Source organism: Cetorhinus maximus, chromosome 14 (assembly GCF_964194155.1).
Source record: "Cetorhinus maximus chromosome 14, sCetMax3.hap1.1, whole genome shotgun sequence".
NCBI lineage: Eukaryota > Metazoa > Chordata > Chondrichthyes > Lamniformes > Cetorhinidae > Cetorhinus > Cetorhinus maximus.
This window is the reverse complement of record NC_135892.1, coordinates 87,468,738-87,494,161: the sequence shown is the minus strand read 5'-3', so window position 1 is coordinate 87,494,161 and position 25,424 is coordinate 87,468,738. Positions and strand designations below refer to the sequence as shown.

The 25,424-nt window shown below is 38.9% G+C and overlaps 1 protein-coding gene and 1 long non-coding RNA gene across 3 annotated transcripts; one reads left to right on the top strand and one right to left on the bottom strand.

Moving 5' to 3' along the window:
* Positions 1-597: 597 nt before the first annotated feature.
* LOC144689796 (uncharacterized) lies at positions 598-20,978 on the bottom strand. Of its 2 annotated transcripts, XR_013578710.1 has the most exons (5): positions 20,301-20,978; positions 19,251-19,382; positions 9,961-10,017; positions 7,035-8,137; positions 598-1,990 (listed from the first exon to the last, which is right to left on the bottom strand). It is a non-coding gene; the product is annotated as an uncharacterized LOC144689796 (long non-coding RNA). The 2 variants fall into 2 exon arrangements; XR_013578711.1 differs by lacking the exons at positions 7,035-8,137; positions 9,961-10,017.
* A 212-nt stretch (positions 20,979-21,190) lies between these two features.
* On the top strand, positions 21,191-24,881 carry six3a (SIX homeobox 3a). The gene is made up of 2 exons (XM_078557182.1): positions 21,191-21,969; positions 23,803-24,881. Exons 1-2 carry the CDS (start codon positions 21,287-21,289, stop codon positions 23,993-23,995), a joined length of 876 nt encoding a protein of 291 aa, XP_078413308.1. The 5' UTR covers positions 21,191-21,286; the 3' UTR covers positions 23,996-24,881.
* Positions 24,882-25,424: the final 543 nt, after the last annotated feature.

Below are 25,424 nucleotides of genomic sequence, written 5' to 3'. Positions count from 1 at the left end.
CTTATTATATAACGATACATGGAAATCAGAGCCAGCAGATGCTGTGGTTTGCACTTGACCATATAAAACAAGATCCAAATAATCAAGGGTAAGTTGTTAAACTAAGTGAAATGTATTGCACTAACACTGTTATCTTTGAGAATTTTTTTTCTTTGTAACAAGACAGTAAAAATAATTTTTAAACCCCTCTTTTCTATGAATTGTTGTTTGTATCCCAGAAAACTAAAACGTAATATTTTGCTGCCGATCTTTAATGTTTCACTAAAAGCCAACTTTAAGAAGTTGTTTAAACTGCGAACTACGGACTATATATACTATATATACTAAAGATATATATACTATATATATATATACTATATATATATATATACTATATATATATATATAAAAATATATATAGACTATATATACTAACCTATAGTCTGGCCTAAACTAATAAGATGTGTGGACCGAAATCAATCGTCCCCATACTTCTGTTCTGATATACCATCACTGCAAGACATCAATAAATTATTATTTTAATCAGACATTAGGAGCTCATTAATTCATTAAAATTAATAAAGCAGTCCCGCTTGAGCCTGAACGGGACTGTAATAAACAGCTGTTCTTTATACATATTTTATATTACAATCAGATAAAGCGTCTTTGCATCGTTTTAATTATTTAAAAGGAAACATTTCAGCCTAAATCTATATGACTGTCTATAGCTAGTTTGGAAAGCTCAACACTTAAACGTATATTTGCATTAGCCTAGGCTGTTATCCACAAAATTAAACTTTCAGGCTGACATGCTTGGTTATACTTCATTTCGAAACTCATTGTGCCCAAACATGCCGCTCCCCCTTCGAGTAGTTTGTATTTGCTTCTTAGTTGCTTTTGTATAGGAGTTTACGTGTACTCTAAATGCTTCTAGTGTGTGCTTGGGTTTTCTGCACACTGTATTTCCATCAAACAATGTCGATATTTTGGATGTTAGTGGAAAATAATGAAATGGTCGAATCGTAAATATTTTCCCGCGCACCTTTTAGAGTAGGCATTGATTCAATAAACATGTCAACTTAAGACAACGGAATATAGTAATGGAATAGACGGCAAATTTTAAAGTTTTCGATTCTCATAAATACATTGCTCATCCTATTTGCAACTCTTGAGTAATTTTTAATTTAATAAACTGAACCTTATAAAGATTTTGGATAGGTAGATATATAGATAGATAGATGGATGGATGTGTAATTGGTCGATGCATATCGAAATCGGTAGTAACTTCTAGGAATATTTGTGATTTGTTTAATAAGCCTTCACATTAATATTAATTGACGATATACATGCATAACACAATATTTAATATCTTGTATCACTCCAAACTTTTTCAAATTAAAACTTTACGATAATTTTTTTTCAGAAACATATCTATTAATCAAAAGTTTTATATAGAAATACATTTAATCATTGTAGCATTTTAAGAACAACCTGAAGCCGTGAAAACGGTCTCATTGTATTCCTACTTTCTATTTCATCTTATTGAAATAGAAAAAAAAAAGTTTAACAGGTGTCCGTGCTTGTAACTATGGAACCAATATATCACTGGCTATTAATTAAGCCGTCTATAATCCCTGAAAATTTCATTTATGCATTCTGAATATTCTTTAAACTAAACTACTTGAATATATCTGCATATATCTGGCTTTCTGTTAGCAATCTGTGAAGTCATACAAACCCTGCAATGCAATTTGACCTCACGTACGATGCAGGAAAATAATGTATACAGATAAGAACATTGCCGTATGGGATGGGTTGTGGGAGTTACTGACCAATGCGACACTCCAGGAATCAGTCTGGGACCCCGGGTTAGTCTACAATATAAAGTCAGTCTTGTGCAAACGCGATAATAACGTCAAAAAGTCGAGACCTTCCGGCTTTCGTGAGTTTGGAACCAAAACTTCTGCCATTTTTTCTTTTGTTCCCCTGTTTCCTGGCGGTAATCCCCTTTCTGAAATAAAGACATTCGACAATTGAAAAGGCATTGCGTGCCTTATTAGCTTTTTCTGAATCAAAAATAATGAGAAAAAATCTTTTGATCCGCTTCAGGAAAAAGACTTTTTTTATACAAGGACCTTCTTTGTTTTTGTTGACTTTATTTTACTTTGACTCTTGCGGCCAGGAAGCAAAATCCAAACAATTTCGCCTCTTTTCTTACGCTGTTCTTTATTGAGGTGAAACTTATATTCTTAAAAATAAAACTGAATAGAGATTTCAGATTTTTTAAAAAAACCGCAAGAAAGCAAATAACCAAGCCTGCTATAAGATGGAGCAAAACGGATTGTAAGTAACGCATAAATTAAAACAAACTAAAACTTTAAAGAATAATCCTTTTTCACTCAAAAAGAATCAATCTTTCCCCAAAAACCTATGGTAAGAAAAAAATGAAGTAACGGTCTCTGTATAAAGATTGCCTCATTGATACTCCACAGGGGGGGAAATAATTAATCAACAGTCTTGTTTTTATTTGTGGCAATTCTTATTAAGTTTTGTATATTTTACTGTTACAGTGAGGACCTAAATAATAAGACACAAACGTCACTAGGTCATTAAAGTACAAAATGCGCACATGTAACGCTTTTATATTCGCTATCAAGCCTAAGTAGAAATAAGTAACTGATTTTTTTTAACCATAAAGGTCTAGCTGTGATTATTCAATCCAGATAATTGAATTATCCCATAAATTAGCTTCTGTGTCCAGTGACTAAATGCTGTAACCGTGGTGCAGATATATATTACAGTATTCAGCAAAGATATATAACACTCAGTAAACATGTATTACACCATTCAGCAAACATGTATATTGCAATATGCAGCAAATATTCCAGCAAACCTATATTACAGCATTCAGTAAACATATTTGGTACAACATTTCGCATAAGTATATATTACAACATCTAGCTAACGTATATTACAGCATTCGGTAATCATATGTAGTAAAACGTTCAGCAAACATACATAACAGCATTCGACAAACATAGATATTACAATGTCCAGCAAACGTATACGTTACAGTGTTCAGCAAACCTATATATAACAGTCAGCAAACATATTATAACTTTTAGTAACATATTACCGTAATCAGCAAACATATTATAATATTCAGCAGATATATATATATTAAAACATTGTGAGCGACATCCAGTAAACACATATTACAACATTCATTAATCATATTACAACGTCTCGTAAACATATTACAATATTCGGCAAAACTATGCAACATTCAGGAAACATATATATTTAAGATTATCTTATTTTAACTGAAGTTGTTAGAATGTGTTTACATATGCTGCTTTCGTAGTAAACAGTGTATGGTGTAATTTGCAAGGTACATTGTAGTCGGTGACCTTTGCTGAGAGGCTTGTGCAATGAACTAGGCTGGAGACTGATCCAGGAGGTTGGTTATGGTACTAGTAGGACTATTGTCTTTTCCCACTGTCATTGGCCCGTGGATGTTTTGTGTACTTATGGAATTTGACCATAAATGTAATCAAAACTCTATTGCTTAATTTACTTCTATGTCAAATCTGTCGCTTCAGGCTATTATAAGCCAGCACAATTTAGAAACATGGGTGTCTTGCCTGAACACATCCTACAGCATGATCTATAACATATTAACATAGGTTATACCTATCAGTCATTATCTAATGAATATTGTCTGGAATACTAATGTAGAGCAAAATGTCTGTATTACACTGATGTTAGTTGTAGAACATTAACTATATTTTAGATGCTCAGCATGGAACATAATAGACATTTTAGGCCACTGATATTAGGGCACGGAGTTACTGGCGTTGGTCCTACGAAAGTAAGTTTGGTTATAATTTAGTTCTGTACTAGAACAGTATATTACATATGAAACGTTAATAGACAAGTGTAATAACTGTGGATAAGTAAGATAGAAAAGTCCTGGGGGAAAACATTAAACATAACCAATTGAATAACAATACATTACAGTATTTGACTCAACCATTCAAAGGTATCATATTCCCCTTACATTGGCTGTGAATTCAAGTCTAGTAACAGTTGGGTAGGTTTATGCAACCCTTAGCTGACAAAGTATAATTGTAAAGTGCTCAATGTCTACTACGTTTATAAACTGTATTCATATCATTGATGAATGCTACAGTTGTCAAACATTTTTGTGAAATGAAAATGCCTCACTACAGTTGCAAAGCATCTTTGAGAAGGGAATACATTTTACAGAAATGAATTCATTGCCATTATTTTCTTTCTTTGAACAAAACCGTGATACCAACAGCACGTCGTGTTCATTCAAATGCAACATTTTTGACCAGTACGGTTATCTGCACTGTTTTCTTCCCCCAATCTAACGAGATAGAGGGACAGAAATCACCACCGCCAATCAAACGTTTTCCAAACTGCTTGGCTTTCTGACTAAAGTGTACCCACATTCTTTTGCATTTTTTGATGGAAAACCAGCGCAAGTGGACGTGCTGCGGTGGCGAGGAATGAGTTTGGATGATGCCATTCTGCAGTGAGGCAGAGTTTGTGGCAGTTTGTTTTGCTGTTCTGGCGGCCTTGTGAGGTCGACACAGTGCGGATGTTTTTGAGAAACAATCACGTCGAGAAACTAAGTAAATAAATACATTTAAAACGTGCAGTCTCACTTTCCGCTCCCTAGCTATACACTGATAACTGTGATTTGACCTGAGCTGGCACATTTCAATAACGGCTCTACACTGCAATCGCCAGCGAGTTGTTGGTAGAGATGCAGTTGTTATGAAGCTGCCAGTAGCACTGATCAGGGGAATACTGTATATTGTACCTGTCACGGTGCTGCTGCTCACAGGTTATTGACTGTCTCTCCTTTCAGTCTTCAGATGTCCTTATCGGTATTGATTGTGGCAGACAAACCGGGAGAAAGATGAATATGATATTCGACAGACGTTGCTCATTCGTGAATAACAAGTTCAGCGAATGATGTATTTGTGCCATTATCCTGTAAGTTAATCGAGTAAAATATATCTTTCCAAATATCAAAACCTATTTATAGGAGTTAGCCACAATGTGTGCATCTGACCTTCAATTATAGCAACCACGATCAGTAGACATGTTTTATGTGTGTGTTTCATTTCTATTATCAATGAATATGTTTATACTTTTGCAAGAATATAGTTAAACAGGGAAAGCACCGTTCCAAACAAAGATTGCATTTAAGCAACCAACTGCATGGAATCGCCTAAACCCTTCCTGGAAAAAACAACCTCGCAGTTTAAACTACTATTATGCCACTAGCACGTTCAATAGCAGCTTATAAGGAAACATGTTTCCTGGACTATCTGCAGCAGAAGGGGACACAATATAATCTTTTTATCACATCAGTGCATATTTTTGAGAAAATGATAACAAATAGCTGAACTTATCAATTTGGTGAGTGAGTGGCATTGCTATTTGCTTATCGATGTGGACTTAATTTTACAAATTCAATGGAAGAACGTATTCTTGCTCATTATTCTCCTTGTATGCCATTTTTTGTTTTGTAGTCCAACGTTCTCAAATGACAGATTATTCGATTTAAAAGATCAGTCAATGTAGTTTTTAATAAAATTCAATTGGTATGAATCCTTATCAACAGTTTCGGAAATGGGTTACCCGTTGCTCGGTTTGTGTCATACCTAACATCAATGAGAAGATTTTCCAAAAGATAAACTCATATCGTTGATCTGTTAACAGGGTAAAGTTTATAGACCGGATCAGCCGCAAATTGAACATGGAATGTTATAGTGTCCACCGAGCAGTGTGCCCTTGGCAATGCTTCAAAAAGCTAGCAGTCATCTTTCATTAAGAAACTACAGGTGAACTATGTTTCAAAGGGGTTCATAAAGCATTTTGACAAACCCGTTAAAGAAATGCCTAGCAAATATCGAAGGTTGTCTTACAGCCGAACGTAATGCAGCCATCCATTATAAGAAGTTCCATTATAATCAATTCCATGGCAGGGGTTCCCAAAATACACGTGTGTGTGTGGGGTGGGGGTGGGGGTGGGGAGGTGGTGTGGGGGGGTTGGGTGGGGGGGTAGGTTCGGGGGTAGGGCAAGGATGAGGGATGGACTCTACAATGTAACTCTCAACAATAGCAGATTCTTTGTAGTGCAGCGTGACTCTGAAAAAACTAACACAATTGAAGTTACGTGAAAAGTAAATAAAATATTGAGGTAAGAGGTGTTCAGAGAGAGAGGGATCCACTGTTTGAGAAATCTTGTGCGCTTTGTAACCCTCACGTTGTTTCAAATGCACTCTAACTCCGTGTATCCCATACACTATTTAAAAGTTAGCAAGTCAGAAATGGAGAAATAAATAAAGTTAACTGTATGAATAATACGCTGTCACCCAATCCAGCTGGTGTGTCAAGCTGCTAGATAAGGCATGTTGAAAGGAATGAGCCGGTGTGATTAAATGCCTTGAGATGATACATTTACAATAAAACTGGTATCACTTAAATATTGAATGATAGAAAGTAATTGAACATTTGTACAGGGAGATGGGATCAATAACTCGATTCCATTCTGAATGGTAGCTTCAAGTTGCATCAGCCCAGCAGTTCGGAACTGCTTAACTTGAAGGTAAATTTGAGAAAGACTTTAATATTTGACATACAATTGGATGTTTTACTTTCTGAACCAATTGACCATTCTACACAGAGCATTAGAAAGAAAACAAGCATCGGCTCAACTGCCTAAACTGATCTTCATTTTACCACCATAAGTTTATACCATGCCAAAACGCTAAATCGTGGGTGAATGTGAAGCACCATACGAGCAGTTAATCGCGTTATTAGAATATAAATGACGTGTTCATCTCACTGCGAGCTAGGGAGAGTTGAACTCACGAGTCTATCTGTTTCTTACAACTTTGCGACAATATTTACACCGATCATTGCTTATGCATGTCTATTTAGGCATGCGACTATGTCTGTGGCGTGTGCCTCAAAAAGTTCGTCAATGTGATTACGGTTTTGAATATTCTTACGTGATTGATGGAAGAATGTATGTCGGCATAAGATTTCCCTAGTGCTGTTGCACCTCTCTACCTCCCATTAATGTCGAGCGGTGGCCAAAGGCTTCAAGAGCACAGGGTCAAGCTTCAGGCCGATTCATGCGTCATTCGTTGGGCATTTCAATGTCCCATTTTGATTAAAAATGTAACCCTTTTGATGGGTGTAATTTCTAAGATAAACTCAGCTCCATAAGTTTAAGTTAGTTTGGAACCTGTGTCACTTTTCACTGATCATAATTATCGACCCCAGATAATATTCCCAAAAATTGCAGACAATAGCTCGGAAAGCTGGGCTGGATCACACTGAAGAGTGGCGGATACAGGTGTTCAGGTTCTAAGGTAGGGAGTGGCTGGGGCGGACCGGGTTGGGGGAGGGGACGGCGGCTTTGGCTGGGGAGTCGGATGCCTGAGCTAAGGACAGCGTCCTCTACAGGGGACTGGTGACATGTCTCTCTCGTTGCGCCCAAACGCGACCAAGGGAAATGGAAATAATAGTGTCCTAACAGTCAAGTAGCAAAGTCTGCGACTTGTAAATAGGCCGCCCCTGTCAATCATTGTTAGCACTTTAAATAAAACTACAAATTCCTGTATTAGCTTACGCCTAGATTGTCAATATTATCAAAATCAGAGTCGATTGCTATGTCTTGGACAGGGAATTTTATGAATTAATCCACGAGTGCTACTAATGAAGCCCTACAAGGAAATTGCAAGGCTACCGATCGATATCATGCAAATCAGTAAGACATTACTTTGTACAAAAGTGTTTGCCCCTTATCCCATCCCCCACCCTCGCGTCCCTTCCCACCCACCATTGTTTTAAGGAAGGAGAGCGAAGGGACGAAAAGTAAAGCTTGTTCTGTTAAACTCCAAAAGACGTTCAGCCGCGTCCATCTGATGCCTCAAATCCTTCGGTGAAATTGTCTCAGGTGCAGGTCCTTGATTGGATTGAAAGCCAATGATGGATTCTCTGCTGTTGTGCTGGCCTAACAAATAGTGTCGCTCGCATTCTTCTCCGCGATCTTTGACCATTATTTAGATTCAGAGCTGAGCTTCTGACATGGGTGTAGCGAGGGAAACTGTAACACAAATCGCCCAGTATAACCTCACCATTAAATATCCGTGTAGGTTTTCCACACCATTAATAGTTTGGCTAACATGATTCGTTAACAAATAACTTTAGGATAAAGATTTGGAAGCAAAATATATTCCCCATAATTACTTTTTGTGGAGCATTGCTATTGGATGATATTCAGTAAGTAGATGCGCTACTGTTTCAAGACCAGCATTAAACATAAAGTAGGCTGTTAGGAAGACTAATAAATCGTATTATTAACGCTTCGTTGGCTCCAAAAGTGATAACAATTTAGCGAGACACAGTAAGTCAGTCAAGAGTTATGTTTGTTTTATTTGTATATCGTGTATTTATGGGTGTGTGTTATATTTATCCGACCAATTGTATCCACTGTGGCTATGGGTCATTATGACGTTAGTATCACATTTTCTGTGTATGGTTGTTGTGTTTAGGGTGACATTGTTTATATTTGATATGTGTATGTTTGCGTTGGTATGTCCTGTGTGCTTTGTATTCCATGTGCATTATATGTGCTGTGCATGTTTGTTGTATGCAGTGTTTGCATTTGAGTGTTTGATGCTGGGTTTGTATTATTTGTGGTCATGTATTATGTATCTAATATGGTTGTCTAACAGGATCTGAACTTTAAGCACATTCGGCCCATTGCTCTCGCCAGTTCTCTAAAGCAGCTAACAATTTACTCCCATTTCCTCAAACTTTACCGGTTCATATCTTTCTTTTCCAAATATTTATCCAGTTCTCTTTTAAAAGCTATTATGGATACTGTTCCCGCCACTGTTTCTGGTATGGCATGCCCTAGCAACCATCTGCATAAAAGCATTTCTCCTAGCATCTCCTTTCCAATGTCTCTATATTTTGTGTCTATGTGTATTTCTGTGTATTTGAGTACAACTTGAATTTGTGAATTTAAGCGTTGTGTTAATGTGTCTTAGAGCTGCATATTATGCTCGGACATTGCGTCTATTTGCGTGTTTTATATTTTAATAGGCTATATGAGTTTGTATGTTGCATTTGTGAACGTTGCATTGTTAATCAGAATCATGCAGCACGGAAAGAGACCACTCGGTCCATCATATATGTGCCGGCATGCATTCGGTTTACATGTTCCTTTTGAGTGTTCTGTGTCTATCTGTGAAAGCTTGTGCATTGCATTTATTCTGTTTTGTGAGCATATATGATTTTTGTATGTGCTTGGGCTGTGAGTGTATGCATGTACGTTTGTATATGTTTATGGTGGAATGTTTTGATGTTTCTGTTCTCTTGGTGTTTATCTATTACTGTATGCTTGTATCTTCAGTTTGCATGCTTTGTTTGGGTGTGCATTATCCTTCTTGCCAACGTGTATGTTTTATTTATAAATGTGCATTATTGTTATGTATTATATATATATTTGGAGGTTTATGCGTCATGTTTCTGTGCATTTGAGTATTGCATTTGTATGTTATATATTGTTTGTGCTGTTTTGTACTTTATCCTTATCGGCTTTATCATTGTGCTTTAGGAGTGCTATGTTTGTGGGGATGACAGAATAATGTTCATAAATTGGGTATTTACGTGACGTTTTTACACGTGAACATACGAAGCCATGTTTAATTAGTTCCAACAGTTTTTTTGTGGAAGAACAATCAAAATAATAAGGGATTACAATCAACTTCTATTCACCCAACAAATATTAGAAGTCACAAGAAATAATTCGAATGTTTCAACAAAACGTGTTATTTTGTGCCCTAGATGCTGGATTTGGATTGATTCGTACAATAATGTCACATGGACTGCTTATGTATGATTATGTGTGTTGATTCATACCAGGCTTTCCGCTTTGCAGGGAAGAAAGGAGGCGCCGTATGCCTTCTTCAGTGATTCCTGTTGTAAAAGGAGAACCAAAGCTCTATTGAAGGAGTACAAGTCTTCGCATTAAATATACAATACACGTGCATTATCAATACAACACGTCTTGAATTAACAATGAGGGTAGGAATTTGTAACACAACCCTTCAGCAACTTCCCCAACCCTATCACCCTCACCGAACCCTACCCCTCAATCCCAGCTCTTTCAACCCCACACCCCTCACCCCGCTCCCGAATTAACCAGGAAAGCCCAAAGCATTGCGTTTGCTACGTTTTTATACGTTTTCTGTGGTTGTTTTGGATCATGGCTGTAGACATATCTGAAGAGAAGACCCCCACTTACTGTGCATTGCCCACAGCCAATTCAAACAAACTGAAAGACAAATCAAAGGTTGTCCAAATGACACTTTCTCAGCCGCTATAGCTGGAGCAAAAGACAAGATAGCGTAACTATGAAAAACCGCAAAATATAGTTAAATATCTATCTCTCCATCCATCTTTGTTTATCTGCCGGCCAATGTATCCAACCAACCATTATGTGCATCAATGACACACTTACAATTGTAAACGCACATGCAAATCTATGGTAACCTGCCTGTCTTTCAGCAATTAACGTTTTGTACACATTTAAAGTCGACTTTGAATGGTAATCAGCAGATGGTGCGATGTTTAAACATGTGCAAATTCTTATTTCCATTTGTTGATAAATGTTTTGAAAGATTGCCTGTTTGTGAATTAATGCTGAGATTAAAAAGATTCGCCCAGTCGTGTGACGCAACAAACATATAAAACTGCTTCACAATTTAAACATCTGGGGAGTCATTCTTAGTCCCTAGAATTACTCACTTTGGACAGCCTTAAACATTGGCGTGCCACTACAATTAGAGCATATTTTGTCGAAGGCCAGTTTCAGAACAAGCACTCTATGGCAACACATAAAATAACTGGAAATTATCCAATCGTCATCCATGCCTTGCGTTAACATTTTTAATAAGATTCCACTTTCAGTGGTTAGCCGTGGCTCAGTTGGTAGCATCTTTTCCCCTCAATCAGAGGTTGTGGGTTCAAGTCCCACTCCATTATGAGCCCAAGGCTGACATTCCGGTGCAGTATTGAGGGAGTGCCGCACTGTTGGAGGTGCCATCTTTTGGTTGAGACGGTAAGCGGAGGTCCTATCCGGTGGTCATAAAAGATCCCGTGAAAAGAGCAGGGGAGTTATTCCTGACAATATGCGTCACCCATACATAAAGCAGATGATCTGGTCATTATCACATTGCTGCGGGAGTTTGCTGCCCCGTTTCTTACATTGTAACCGTCTCAATGGTTCCAATGTACTTCTCTGTATAGCCTATGGGGCGCCTGATGGTTATATACATACAAGCATTTTTAAACGTGAATAGGGCTCACAAGACTTAACATTTAGAGATTTCGTATCTAATTAAAAATGCACCCTTTTTTTAAATAAAAGATAGTCCGAAGATAGTTTGTCATAAAGAACGGTGCATAGATAAACGGACAAAATCAAACACACGGAGATTTCACCGCAGGATCACAGAGTGGATAGCTACTCCTTTGCCACAAAACACGTGAACAGGAAACAATCCATCGGGAATGTGGGGGTAACGTATAGAATAGCAGTAAGGCTACCAGTGGAGCAAAATACGATACCAAAATCAAAGTAGGACAATGGGCACCTCAGCATCCCATTGCTGGGAATGGTGCGCACAGATTCCCACTTACGCGCACACTCACAACACACCCATTTACTCACTGACACACAGGCCCCCCCTCACAAACTCTCTCCCACGCATACACTCACCATTCACAAACTCACACATGCTCGTATGCTATAAGTGTGCAGATTGTAGTATTGAGCAAGAAGGTCGGTGATGCAAAATAATGGACAATTCTTATTAACGCACACGTTCTGACACCAGTACGCGCCCAGTACTAAGTTTTTCATAGTCTGTGGGCAAATCTGGGATTTTCAAATTATGTAACTGAATTCGTCCCTCACTGCTAAGCTAGCAATTGGGTTTACCGCCAGCCCCCTTGCTCTGTAAAGTACATTGTCGGGGTGGGGGGAGCAGTGTAGCAACTGGGAAGAATGCAACCTAATACCAGAAGTGGCAAATCAACGTTAACATAGATAAATGTAAAGTGATGCACTTCGGTAGGTAAATGGAAATATCACCTATGCCTTAGAAAATAAGAAACGGGGGTAGGAGAGCATCGGGATCGAGGGATAAAAATCATTAAAAATGCTAAAGGAGCATTGAGATTTATTTATAGGGATATAGAATTCTAATGTATTGAAATTGTGTCAAACGTGTATCGAATCCTTGCCAGTCCACACTTAGAACACCGTGTACGGTTCCGGTCTCCATGCCATAAAAAGGACATAGAAGCACTGGATAAAGTGCAGAAAAGATTTACAAGGATGGTACCAGAAATCAGAGATTGCAACTATTGGGGAAGCTTGAACAGGTCGGAGCTTTTTCTGCAGGAAAGACTTAAAGGAGACTTGACAGAGGCATTTTAAATTATGCACGTGGTGGACAGGATAGATACCAGGAGAATGTTTTTGCTTATGGAAAATCCAAAACTAGGGACTACAAATACACAGTAGTTACTACAAAAATCCAATAGGGAAATACAGAGAAATTTGTTTGCTCATTGGGTGGTTAGAATGTGAATCTCACTACCACAGGAAGTGGTCGAGGCAAATAGCTTAGATCCCTTCAAAAGGAAACTAGATGAGTACAAGAGAGAAAAAGCTATAGAAAGATATGCTGAAAGGCTGAGATGAGGTAGGCAGAGCAGAAATGTAAACACCAGCACATTAGGTGGGCGGGGTTTCTGTGTTTTACATGCTTTGTAATTCCATAATATGATAATACAGCAAATGGTGAACATTATTAAATATACTTTATTATAACTTTGTTTGCGATCCACGTTAGCACATAATAGATCATTTGTGTTCATGTCGTCGAAAGTTAGAGAGATAGCAAGACAAGTGAGTGGGCATAATTGTATGCATAAACCTGGAAACACGAGCAGAAACGCAATTTATTTAAACAGCAACAGGATGAAGTTCATTCGGTGTCGCAGGGGTACACTCAACTTTTCAACAAACTAGCCTATTAACTGTTTCCGCCATTTGATTTCAGCTGAAAGTTGATTACCCACCTCACCTTCATTATGCTAATTTATCTTCTTGTTACAAATTTAACTTTATGTCCTAATGGCTTTAGATAAAATCCATGGCGAATGCGTGGGCGTGCTGAAGGCCGGAAGCGTTAGAATGTCGTGCACCCGTTGTGCAGATGAACAAAATGTTCAGTTATTATTTAATTGTTGTAAATTAGAGTCCTAAACGGTAGACCCTACACAAATGAACAAGAGGAGTTGCTGACATTCAATTTCCCTGTGTGTGAAAAGTGGGGAACGGGTGATGGGGTTCCTAAATTCCGTTTCCTTGCTCCAATAATTAGCCAAAGCATGTTTTCTCACTCTAATGGAACAGACTCAAACTTCAAACGTGTAGCAACTCGCAACACTTAGCATGTTCGACAGGTACTTGGCACCAAACTCGTATATAATACCCATCACATGTTAGGTAACTGAGAATGTTGCGCTTTCAGTAAATATTCGCGGTAGCGCTAATACTGTACACACTCAAACTTATTTCCACCCCCCCACCCCCCCACCAAGTCCATTGTCTATGCTTGTTCCCTGGCGATGGAAAACAACCTGAACTGAAAGAAGGGCAGAATGCAGGAACAGCATTATCAAGCACTAGTGCTAAGGTTGGTGATTACTAAACATGGCTTCACTGCCATCTGTAGTTTCTATCTGATTTGAAAAGTATTTTTTTTTTCTCTGCAGCATGTTGACAGAGTGTGCTCACTGAATAAACCAAACCAAACAAATGGAAATCACACCGAATCCTGAGTGTACAACTGCGGATTAGTTCTCAAAGTCAAACCTTCCCAATCCCAACAATTACCTGATAAAAAGAATCATCAACATATTTTTGACATGAATTTATACATAGCGACTGGAGCTATTGCTGTTTTCCAAGTAACACGTAAACAATTTGAGCTGATTGAAATTCACGTCTACGATCATGCTTGGCCATTGCAGCACAGGCGATGTCGCATACAGTTTGTGGGTAAATCACGTTTGCAGTGTGACAGGAACAGTTTACCCCATCGTACAGCGTATTTAGTGACGGTTGAACAAATCAACAGTTTATCCTAAGCTTTTAGCACATTGGTTTAAGAGGCACCAATTTACACAAGAATGCAATGGTAAGTGACGCACATTAGTTTGCTGAAATACTGTTGGTGTATAAAATAGAATGTAATTAGCTCGAAACTTGTCATAATTCATCATACAAATACTTGCCAACTATTGTCAATGAAACACGCAGTTTCAATAATCCACTGTGTTATTAAAAAAAAACACACATTTAAATTGACATAAAGAACAATGAGAAGCGAGGCTGTTTTTCTCAAATTCTGTCACTTTTTTACAGGCCGAATGACTCTTTCCGAATTGCACACGTGCATTATTTACGATGGATTAACACCACTTCTACCTGAGTTCAGGTGGACAAGAGCCACTGGAGGAAACTCCTGAAACTAACTCTCCTCACAGATGTTTTATGTGACTTTTATGTTAAAACCAACCAATCATTCCGCCCGCGTTTACGCTACAGACATGTCCCACTACCCTTTGAGAAAGTAATCCAGTCCGTGCATCGGAAAAGGAATGGAAAAGACTGTTGTTATGATTTTAATTCTATGCTGTCACCCAGACTTTTGATTCCTAAATGGCATGTGTAACTAAACAATGGCTGTAACCATAACAATAAAGCATTATGACATCGATCTGCTCGTGTTCAAATAGTAGCAACGGCTGAGTGATTTAGTTTTATTCAGAAAGGCCTTTTCCCTCTAAAGTGGAACCGAGAGTAAGAGCGCGCCAAAAAGTTTAGTTTACCAAGGAACTTATATTTTCAGAAACGCATGTAGTACTACAATTATATTCTTGTTAAAGACGGTTTCCATTACAGTCGCAAAGAATTCTTTGTAGCAAATAAGTCACTTTAATTTTGAGGAAGATATCTGTTATAATAAATACAGGTAAAGGAAAAATCATGAAAAAAAATTAGTGACCAAGTTGATTTGGGCTTGTGATGGGAAATTGTAAGATAAATGCCCGCGTATTCGGACTGAATAAGTTAACTTCGCATTTTTCACGTGATAGGATGTCCTTACCACTTGAGTGTTGGAGGGGTTTGGCTGAGGGTTCAATGGTTAAATAAAATATATTATTATGCCAATTCAGCAAAAACGTGCGAATTTACTTTGAACAACTTCTGAAAGTAATACAAGATTTTTTTTTGGGAGAAGAATAGTATAAGATTAAAAGCCTTCCATGTAAAGAGATCCTGTTTTGTCATTAGTTTATTAGTATTAGTATTTACTGAAGTGGCGTGATAATCCTCCAACGTTAAAACCTTGCGCTTGACTGATTCATCTATTGAGTGCAATGCGGGCGATGGAAATCAATGTATCTGCTGCAGGCCAGGCTAATGGATTAGAATTAGTCTATAGTGCAGAGTGTTCGATAGCATGGGGGATGGTGATTGCTGAGCTGGGCTTGTATAGCTCCCGTTTATCTATAACAAGCTGTCCATAATCCAAATAAAGTAATCATCGCCAGCGTGAAAAGTTCCGGCAGCATTATTTTCTAACTGTAAGTAACTAGTTCTCACACGCACCAATTAATGAAGGCGCTCAGCGAGTGAAACGGGAACTGATTTGGCAAATTGTTCTTTCATCATCTGTCAGAGGCTTTTGGAATAAAACAACATAAAAAGAAACCTTTTATCATGGTCCCGCTCTCCCTCGAGGGAGCACTATACATTTGTTTCGAATAATTTACTTTAAGATTTGAAAAGACTAATTGATTTTTAAGTGCTAACCCAGTAGGAGTAAAGGCACGATGCCATACGCCAAAAGCAAGCAATTGGCAATCGAAAGGTTACCTGAATTTGATAGCAATCGAGCGTTTTATTCGGGAGAAAGGCGATGGGCATCTGCTTTGGGCAGCTCGAGGGACCGATTATATAGAGGCAGTTAAGTCAACTTTTTTTTTGACTAAAGCAGATTGAAATGTCAAGCCGACTGACCAATGAGCCATGATAGCACCATATGATATTATATTGTGTTGAACTGGATTCAGTGCTTTTATTCCTGTAACTAATTCGTTTTGACACATACACACATAACCCGGTAGCAGGAAGCCCGGCATTCACCTTTCACCCCCTCCTCCTCCCAGCAACTTCACCCACCCCATCACTGCCGCCACCACCCCTACCCCCCCCAACCCCCGCCCTCCCCCCCCCCCCCCCACCCCCCCCACCACCATCAGCACAAAACAAAAACTGCTAGGTTTGCTGGGCTTGAACTCACATCTTTGTTCAATTCATTAGAAGTAACGAGTTGACATAAGGTAAATCTACGCAAAGCGCCTTTATTTCTTGTCTATAGAGCGACCTCATTAAATATCGCTAACAAGGCGTGTAAATCTCCTGATTGGACAGTCCTCTTGTAACACTCTGTCCCTTGCAGGATGTACACTGAATAAAGGCCACAGGGAAAATGACTGGCAAGAAATTCCAAATGTCCCTACTAACAGAATAGGAAGTTTTTCAACATCCAGCCTGATACCTGTCTTCTCACTAAACGTTCCACATCCAACGCTGAGATGGGGCAACCACTCGTCCATTGTAAACACAAATTGCTGAAACTGCAAGAGCAAATCGTTCCTTCTAACTATTTAATATTTCCTTGTTTACATTCTTAAATGTCAAGAAACGACTATCACCATTTAAAACTCAAGGCGTAAATGTCTCCGCAATAAAACGTTCTTTTTTTTTAACGTTTTACTAAGAAGTGACTTATCCTTTCCAACCTGTTCGCTTAGCTTATCGGCGCGATTATTTTTTCAACTCTACCAAACTCTTCAATGACAAACTTAGAGAACATTTGTGATGTTCACATGCAGGCCCTTCACTGTGATGGGTTGATAGGGAAAAGGTTGGTCAAGTTTGAATAGTTGTGCAGTTCTGGGGTTACAACTTTGCACCCTTTCCCCTCACTCCAGATCGACGAGCGCAACTTCACTTTGGAACTTAACGCACTCGAGTCATAAATTAAGGCCAATGCCTCTTAAATGTTATATTCAACCATTATCTGTTGAATCTTACTGGAATCACAGTGATGCTGGTATAGAGTGGGTTGGGAGGTGAGAATTTGCCTATGCTTCATTAAAGCAACTTGCGCTATTTTATAGATCCCGCTCTTTTGAACGCTGTACTATTGACATGGCTAATGTTTAACGTTTACTATCTTACGCATAGAAAGAAACACAGAATGAAAGAGCAACGGTCAGGTAGATGACATGTTTCCTGGCTACGTAAAGCAAGTATGAATAAAATGCAGTACTCTATATTTGAATATTCTACGAATAAATATTTAATAAGGCCAGTTTTTAGCTTTAACATATATTTAAGATGAGGCACAATTGTATGTAGTATATTTCAAGTATTGATTTTTAGAGTAATTAGAATTTTCCATTTATGTTTCAATTTTCATTTCAAATATTGTAATTGTCTTTGAGCGAGTTAGTATTTGACTGCTTGCTTTTAAACTATCTAAAGTGCAAAAGCGACCCTGATTTATCTGTGAAATACATAAGCCCATGGCACTAACGGGTCCCTCTTGCTTTAAATGTAAACGCATATAAACTATTGCTTGTAACCAAATGTTACGCATTCAGTTAATTCAAACAGTTAATCCGCCGTGCCGTTAATACGTATGGAACAGGTACAATAAAAATTAATATTTCAAGCAAAACTAAATAAAGCCATACACGTAATTCGCTTCAGCATTGAGGGTGAAGGACACACTGTGCTGACAATGGATAAATCTGAACTGTTTGCGCCCCGTCTTGGCAATGAATATAGCGTCAGGCAACAGAGGCCCAGCGGAGCTCACATTTAACCAGGCACCTTAAAGAGACAAGGTCAACGCAGGAGGAAAGGGTAGAGGAAACAGTAGCAGAGGATACAAAACAAATTGGAAATTTAACAAGTAACGCCAAACAAAACTGAACAAAGGCGAAAGTAAAGGGTCGAATCGTATTTGCTACATCAATACCGACAATGGCGACGTAACAATACCAAAAATAATAACTAATGAACAAGCCAATTCCCCACCTTGCAAGAGGTAACTAAAAAGTCCCCGAAGGCAAGACGTTGTATAATGGATCAGAGAAAGAAAGAACAAAATAGAACAAGTTCAATCTTTGTCACAGATTTATTAATATTCACCACATTCTAAGTTATGTCACCCGACTGAACTATTTAACTCGTAAACTTCTTACTTTATACATATGGATTCAAAACTATGTTGAAATACCCACACTTCTGTTCCTTTAGCTGTGTAAACTTTCGCGCTGGATCAAACAACGCTGCACGATAACGTTCCACGTAAACCAGTTAATTCTGAAAATGGTTTGCGAGTTTTCACAATTGGACGTTAATCATACGTTATGCAAAGTGCAAAAGCAGTAAGATACAGTGGCCGCAACAAAAGCGGAAATAATTCCAATAAAACTGAAACTTACAGCAGCATGAAAGGCTTCTCCGGGGAAAGAGTGCTGGACCTTCTCACCGCCCGTATACCTTTCCGGATGATGATTTGTCACTTTTGTGTAACTGCAGCATTTCTTAACAGTTGTGATTTTTTTTTTGTTGTTGTTGTTGATTCCTTTTTTTTTTGGGAGGATACAGTTACGTGAGCCGGACAGGGCTCAGAGCTTTGAATTAAGCCGTTTCATTGACGGTCACTGCTGCAAACAGCAGCGGCCAGCTGCCGTCATTAAAAAGCCATTTACACCCTGTACTCTTCACACAAAGATTGGGCGAATAATTATGTGCTTGTAGCTTTACTATGTGAATGTGGCTCGAATAGGCTCTGACTACCACGTACATCGTTGCTTTTATTCTTAGCACCTGCATATGTACATCCTATGCAGGCAAATAAATATATAACATGCATACACACACATACACACATATATATATACATATATGTAGAGAGAGAATTATATTGTACATTTTCACCTTTTCGGTTTTTGTGCAGAAGAGAAAATAAATTTTAACCACCTACCATTAAAACCGATTTCTGTTCAGATACATTGATGGTTGCCTGTAAGACTGTCGAATACAATTTACAACCAATCCTTCTCTTTTTAAAGGTGGTCTTCTGTGGTGAGTGGAAAATCTGAAGCTTCCCATATGCCTGGAAAATACAAATGCATGGATAAATGCAGATTACCGCGGACCTCACAGGGTTAATCTATAGGGATATTAATTCAACATTTTAGAAACATTTCCTAAACATTCTTTTTTCCCCTTTGTTTTGTGAAGTAATGAACGAAAATTAAAGTGATTATAAAAGTAGAGATTATGCCGCTAGAAGCTCGCCTCTTCTCTTGTGTTTTCCCTGAATGAAACAATTTAGGGTATTTAAATGGGCGTAGATGATACTTTTTAATAGAAATCTACAGCGAATGTGTAATACAGCATCGCTGTTTCCAGTTGAACAACCTTCCCAACTGGACCTATTCATGTGCCACTTGGAATTACTTCATGCGGAGTGCGCTATGACAGGAGCGCAAACAGTTTGCAGTCCACTAAAGAACCCATACCACCCATTAGCGTTATTATCTTTGTGCACGGCAAATTCGCTCTCTGTTTCCCTTTTTAATTGCAATATCTTTTTTCACCGGGCTTTGGAAAGCAGATTGGGCTCATAACCGTACCCCTCGCGTTTCTTTCAATCTGCATTGGAATGTGAAAGACAGCAAAAAAAAAAGTTTTGAATTCCTCAATGATTTTTCCCCCCGTAGAAGTGCGGCTTAGGATAATTATTTCAGCTTTATTGAGGGCAGATTAGTTGAAGTCTGGATGCTGCGTTTCAATACGCGTTGTACAATCCGGTACAATGTCCGTATTGTTCGCTACTGTGTGTGAACTCATTGGAAATATACACTTTTTAACACCAAGCAAAGTCGTGTCTAAATATACACAGTAAGGCTGGAAAGACATCGATGACCCGCACAAATCTTTGTAAATCACACTTCCATAGTTACAGAAGCCAAACAAAAGAGCCACCAGCTCAAGATGCTGATTAAACCCTTCTTAAAGGCAAACATACCTAATCGTACTATATAATTGCACGTTAGCAACGGCCAGTAGAACTCCTAGCGCCAGAACCGACAGAATAAATAGCATTAAAAACGCAAAGCATGATTCCAGTAACTTTAGGCCAATGATTCAAAATGAGAATCTTTTTTTTAATACAGTGTTATAACTTCTACCTGCAAGTCTACCACATCCGGTCCAGGGATTACCAAATAGCCCTATCTGCGCGAAGTCCTTGACTCAAGCTGTAATGATCTACACCCAGTGCCATAAAAAATGTACAGTTTCATCGGTGCACGCTGCAATTTAAAACGGGCTTCGGGTTGGCAATTATGCTATTAATTAAAAAAAAGGGTTATGAGCACGTAGAAAGCACAGTGCTGAAGGCAGATTTAAAAATCCCCTTACGCAAACATAGCCATGACATGAATATGGGTCTAATGATCTCATTTTTCTTTTATTCCTCGGCCCTATTAATGCTCATACCCGCAGAATGAAATGAAACTACGTGCAAATCATGTGTAAACTGTCTCAGTTAGGCGCCCTCGATTCCAACGTGTATTATAGGCTGTCCCATTTACTTTCAGCCTATCTTCCAGCCTTAACGAGGTTCGTTAAGATCGCGGTAGTATTCCCATCCTCTAATTACTCATCCAATTCAGCAACTATGTGCGCCGAGGCTTTCACATTTGAACTTTTCGAGAGGTAGGTGGGCGATTCTGAGATTTATTTCAGATAACCCCCATGCAGCCCAGAAGTGGTGAAAACCTCTACGTTCTGCTGGGTGATTGGCACGCTTGACAGTGATTGACAGCGGCGCCATGGCAACGGGACAACGACACCGCCAAGACCAATAGAAAAAGCGAAAAAAAAAAATCAGCGCTCCACACAGTATTTTGGGGATATAATATGAGGGAGTGTGACATTAGTCGATTTCGTTGCATCTGACACGTTTTTGTGTTTTTTTTTTGGGGGAAAAAAAAATTATCAAGTCAGTCCATGGTGTTCAGGTCCCAGTTAGAGCTCTACAGCGCCCTTCCCTTTCTGCCAAACTCAGCCGAGCGCGCTTTTCTCCTCTTAGCCAACTCCCGGCCCCAAGAAGAGTTGTCAATGTTCCAGCTACCGACCATCAATTTCACTCCGGAGCAAGTGGCCAGCGTTTGCGAGACGCTGGAGGAGACGGGCGACATCGAGAGATTGGGACGCTTCCTCTGGTCTTTACCTGTGGCACCGGGGGCATGCGAGGCGATCAACAAGCACGAGTCGATCCTCAGAGCCCGGGCCGTAGTGGCCTTCCACACGGGCAACTTCCGAGACTTGTACCACATCCTGGAGAACCACAAGTTCACCAAGGAGTCCCACGGCAAGCTGCAGGCGATGTGGCTCGAAGCTCACTACCAGGAGGCCGAGAAGTTAAGGGGTCGCCCCCTGGGGCCGGTCGACAAGTACCGCGTCCGCAAGAAGTTCCCCCTGCCCCGCACCATCTGGGACGGCGAGCAAAAAACGCACTGTTTCAAGGAGAGGACACGCAGCTTGTTGCGAGAGTGGTACTTGCAGGACCCCTACCCAAACCCTTCCAAAAAAAGGGAACTGGCCCAGGCAACCGGTCTGACCCCGACACAAGTGGGGAATTGGTTTAAAAACCGCAGGCAGAGAGACAGAGCGGCAGCCGCCAAAAACAGGTTCGTTGTGTTATCCCTGGTTACTGCTTCCCCAGCTACCCAAACTAACAACTAAATAACGTTTCAGGGACCCTCCACGCCTTTATTGAATAAAGTCACCAGAGAAATGTTTTGTTTTAAAGCACACAGCGAATTTGTTTTCTTATAAATAAAATAACATCAGCCGAAGCAATAGCCGAAGCAACATTAAATCTCGAGACAAACTTTTTAAGCAGTCCAACAATGAACAAAATTACAGTGCAGTCGTCAGAATTGGGAAGAAGTTACTGGGTGGTTTTAGTTTTAAAAAAAAATGCTCTTACCTGTTGTGTAACAGGGTCACAACTAACTGCAATGATGACCCGGGTTTAACAGCAAAAAATATTTAAAAAAAACAGCAATTGCAATTTTATGAAAATAAAATCAATTAAAAACTTTTGTAAAATGATACTTATTTGATTAAGGACTGCTATTAAAAACAGTCCGTAATTAATTGTAAAATTTACTGTAAACAATTAAGACGAGCGATGCTTATGTTCTGACAATGAAATATGACATGGTATAAATATTTGGACAAAATTCAACATAAATAATTTAAATGCTATTTTGATTCAGAAACAGGTTTTAAGTTTTTTACTGATGTCAATGGGCAAATAATAACCTCTCATTGCATATGGTTTTATGAAGTGGTTGGATTTATAGTCAGGAGAAATGAAACTATCAAAGAAAGTGGATTAGTAACTTTCGGGAGAATGTGGTCATTTCTAACTTTAGTAAACAGATATACAAACCAACGATTGTTTACTCCCAAACTAAAGTAGACACATTTGAATTGGGATAAATGAAAGGATGGGCAGGCGTTTACTCGTTGAAAAGTATAAAAACACAATACATTTGACACTGCGAAATGAGAAACCCCATACTACCTATGTTGCCAACCCGATGCAGCACAAGGAGAGTCCTTGTTTTGGATAATTAGACTGAAATATACGTGCCAAGGAGACGTTAATGCTACTTTCTGCTTCTTAAAAGTTATTGGGAACTCATCCTCAATATTTTAAACATATTAACTCTTTCAGTGCGACAAAGAAGGCGAACTTGGCGGACATTCAAACCAATACAGGACGTTATTTACTTTTCAGGCTATAGCAATATCTCTTTATCCAAAATAAACACATTGTGTTTAACTTGCTAACATTCAAAGCACTTCTGAATATTTCAAGTTGACATTATAAATATTAATTATCGACTGAGTGCAGCTTAAACACAGAATTGGGGCATAACTTGAAACGACATTTTAAAAAGCGACTTGCAATAATAAACACCCATAAGGCCGCATTAAAACTTATCTTTCGAGGAACCCCTTCCCAAGCAGCAATACAATAAAACGCACACGCTAAACTTAAACACACGCGGGAGTGCGATTGTTTTGAGCTAAATACATTCCGTTTTGGTCAGTTTTTGAACATGATGCCAATGGAAACTGAAAAATTGCAACATCATAGCAATTCAATGGTCGCATCTGATCTGAAAGCTTCTGCCAATTTTAAAATAATTGCATTTTAGTGTACTGTATTTTTTTCAAAAACAAACTATTAGTGCATGTGGAACCTCCAGTCAATATCATTTTCCAGAGATACCGTGTGTTGAAAGATATGTCGCTTTTTAACAACCCAAGGTTTAAAGCGATTGTCAATAACTTTATGCTTTGGATTTCTTGTTCTTTAAAAAATTTGGACCCATGAGGAATATATACTGATTGTGTTCTTTATATTTGCCTTCCAACCCACCACCGCACCCCCCACCTCCCTTCCCCTCCCCCTCCCTCCCTTCCTTGTTGTTTGTCACGGACAGGCTGCAACATCAGGCAGTGGGACAGAGCGGGGTTTGTACGCTATCGGAGCCGGGCTGCCCTGCTCACAGCGCGGCGGAATCTCCGTCCACAGCCGCCAGCCCTACCACCAGTGTGTCGAGCATGACAGAGCGAGCCGAGACGGCCACATCCATCCTATCGGTAACCTCTAGCGACAGTGAATGTGATGTATGATACAAAAACAAACAAACAAACTATTAATACATTCACAAAGGAATATGGACCCGAGATTTAAAACAAAAAAAAGACATTTAATGAAAATTTTTAAAAGGAGAAAAACAGCAACACATTCGAGAAGGAAAAAACAAAGTGACAATTCAAAAAAAAAATCTAGGACAACACGTCTGATCCAGCGCTTTCCATGGAGGCACCCGACTTGCATGATGTATTTTATATCTGGGGAAATAATAATCTACGTTAATATTTTTTACAAGGAACTACAATGAAGAGGGAATGAATCTTCGTCGCCTTTGTTGCTCTCTTTCGTCCGAGTGCTGGTCAGAGCCCCCGAAGCCAGGCTGTAATCGTTTTTCTGTTCCGCAGACAATCATTTTTCGTAAGCACCTTTTTCTACACCTTCTGTTACTGCCTGTGTGGGTACTGGTTATGTGGAAGAATAGTTATGACTGTAACAGATTTTTATTTTTTATTTCAAAATTTTATATGAATTATGTATATCTAATGACGCGATCATTCTCCCAGTTTGTAATATATGTGTAGAAATGCCTGTATATGATATTTGCTCTTTTCCTCTCTCTCTTTCTTTCTGTCAATCTCGATCACAGACTCAGTGTCTTGCATATTGTGTCAAACGTCTGACGAAAGTACTAGGTTCTTAAGAAAGTGGGGAGGGTGGGGGTGATATCCAACTAGGTAAATCTAGTGCGATGTAATTTTATGCAAAGTGCTATTTTGAGTATCTTCAGCAAGTACGAAGTTCTATTATTTCTCCCGAGTTTATGTAGGGCGCTTACTAGTCACTGTTTCTTCAACTGTGTGTTTATCTATATGTAAAAAAAAACCCTTTCTAAATCAAAATATAGTATTCCGTTTTCTTATACCTGGTGGCTTACTGTGTCTTTCTCTGCAAAGTTACTTTGAATGGTTCGACGTACTTGTCCACAGGAACCATAAAACGAGGTGTTCACGGGAAATGCCCATGTGAAAAAGGGAATACGTATTGAGGTCTATTATCTTTTCACCCTGGATTTTGAAAAAAAAATATAATTTGAAAATGTTAGCCAAATATATCACACATTTTGAAAGGGGATTCAATGATCAGACAAAAAGTGTGACTTGCCTTTTGCTTAAACAGGTTATTTCACACTGTAACCACATTGCGAGGAATATGTTTGCAGTGAGTGGTATAGACTAATTGTACAAGAAATTGGGTTTGAGACACTAACTTCCTCCTATTTATGGCGGCAAATGAAAACAGTAAATACGAGGACTCGCCATTTAATCAGCTAATCATATTACAGCTCCTCCCCGTGAATCTTAAGTTCATTGTGAAGTGTTGAAAGAAGCCTTTATTTGCATGACTAACAGTCCACCGCCAGCACCTTTGCACTAATGTCGTTCATTGCCCCGGGCTGTTAATTCA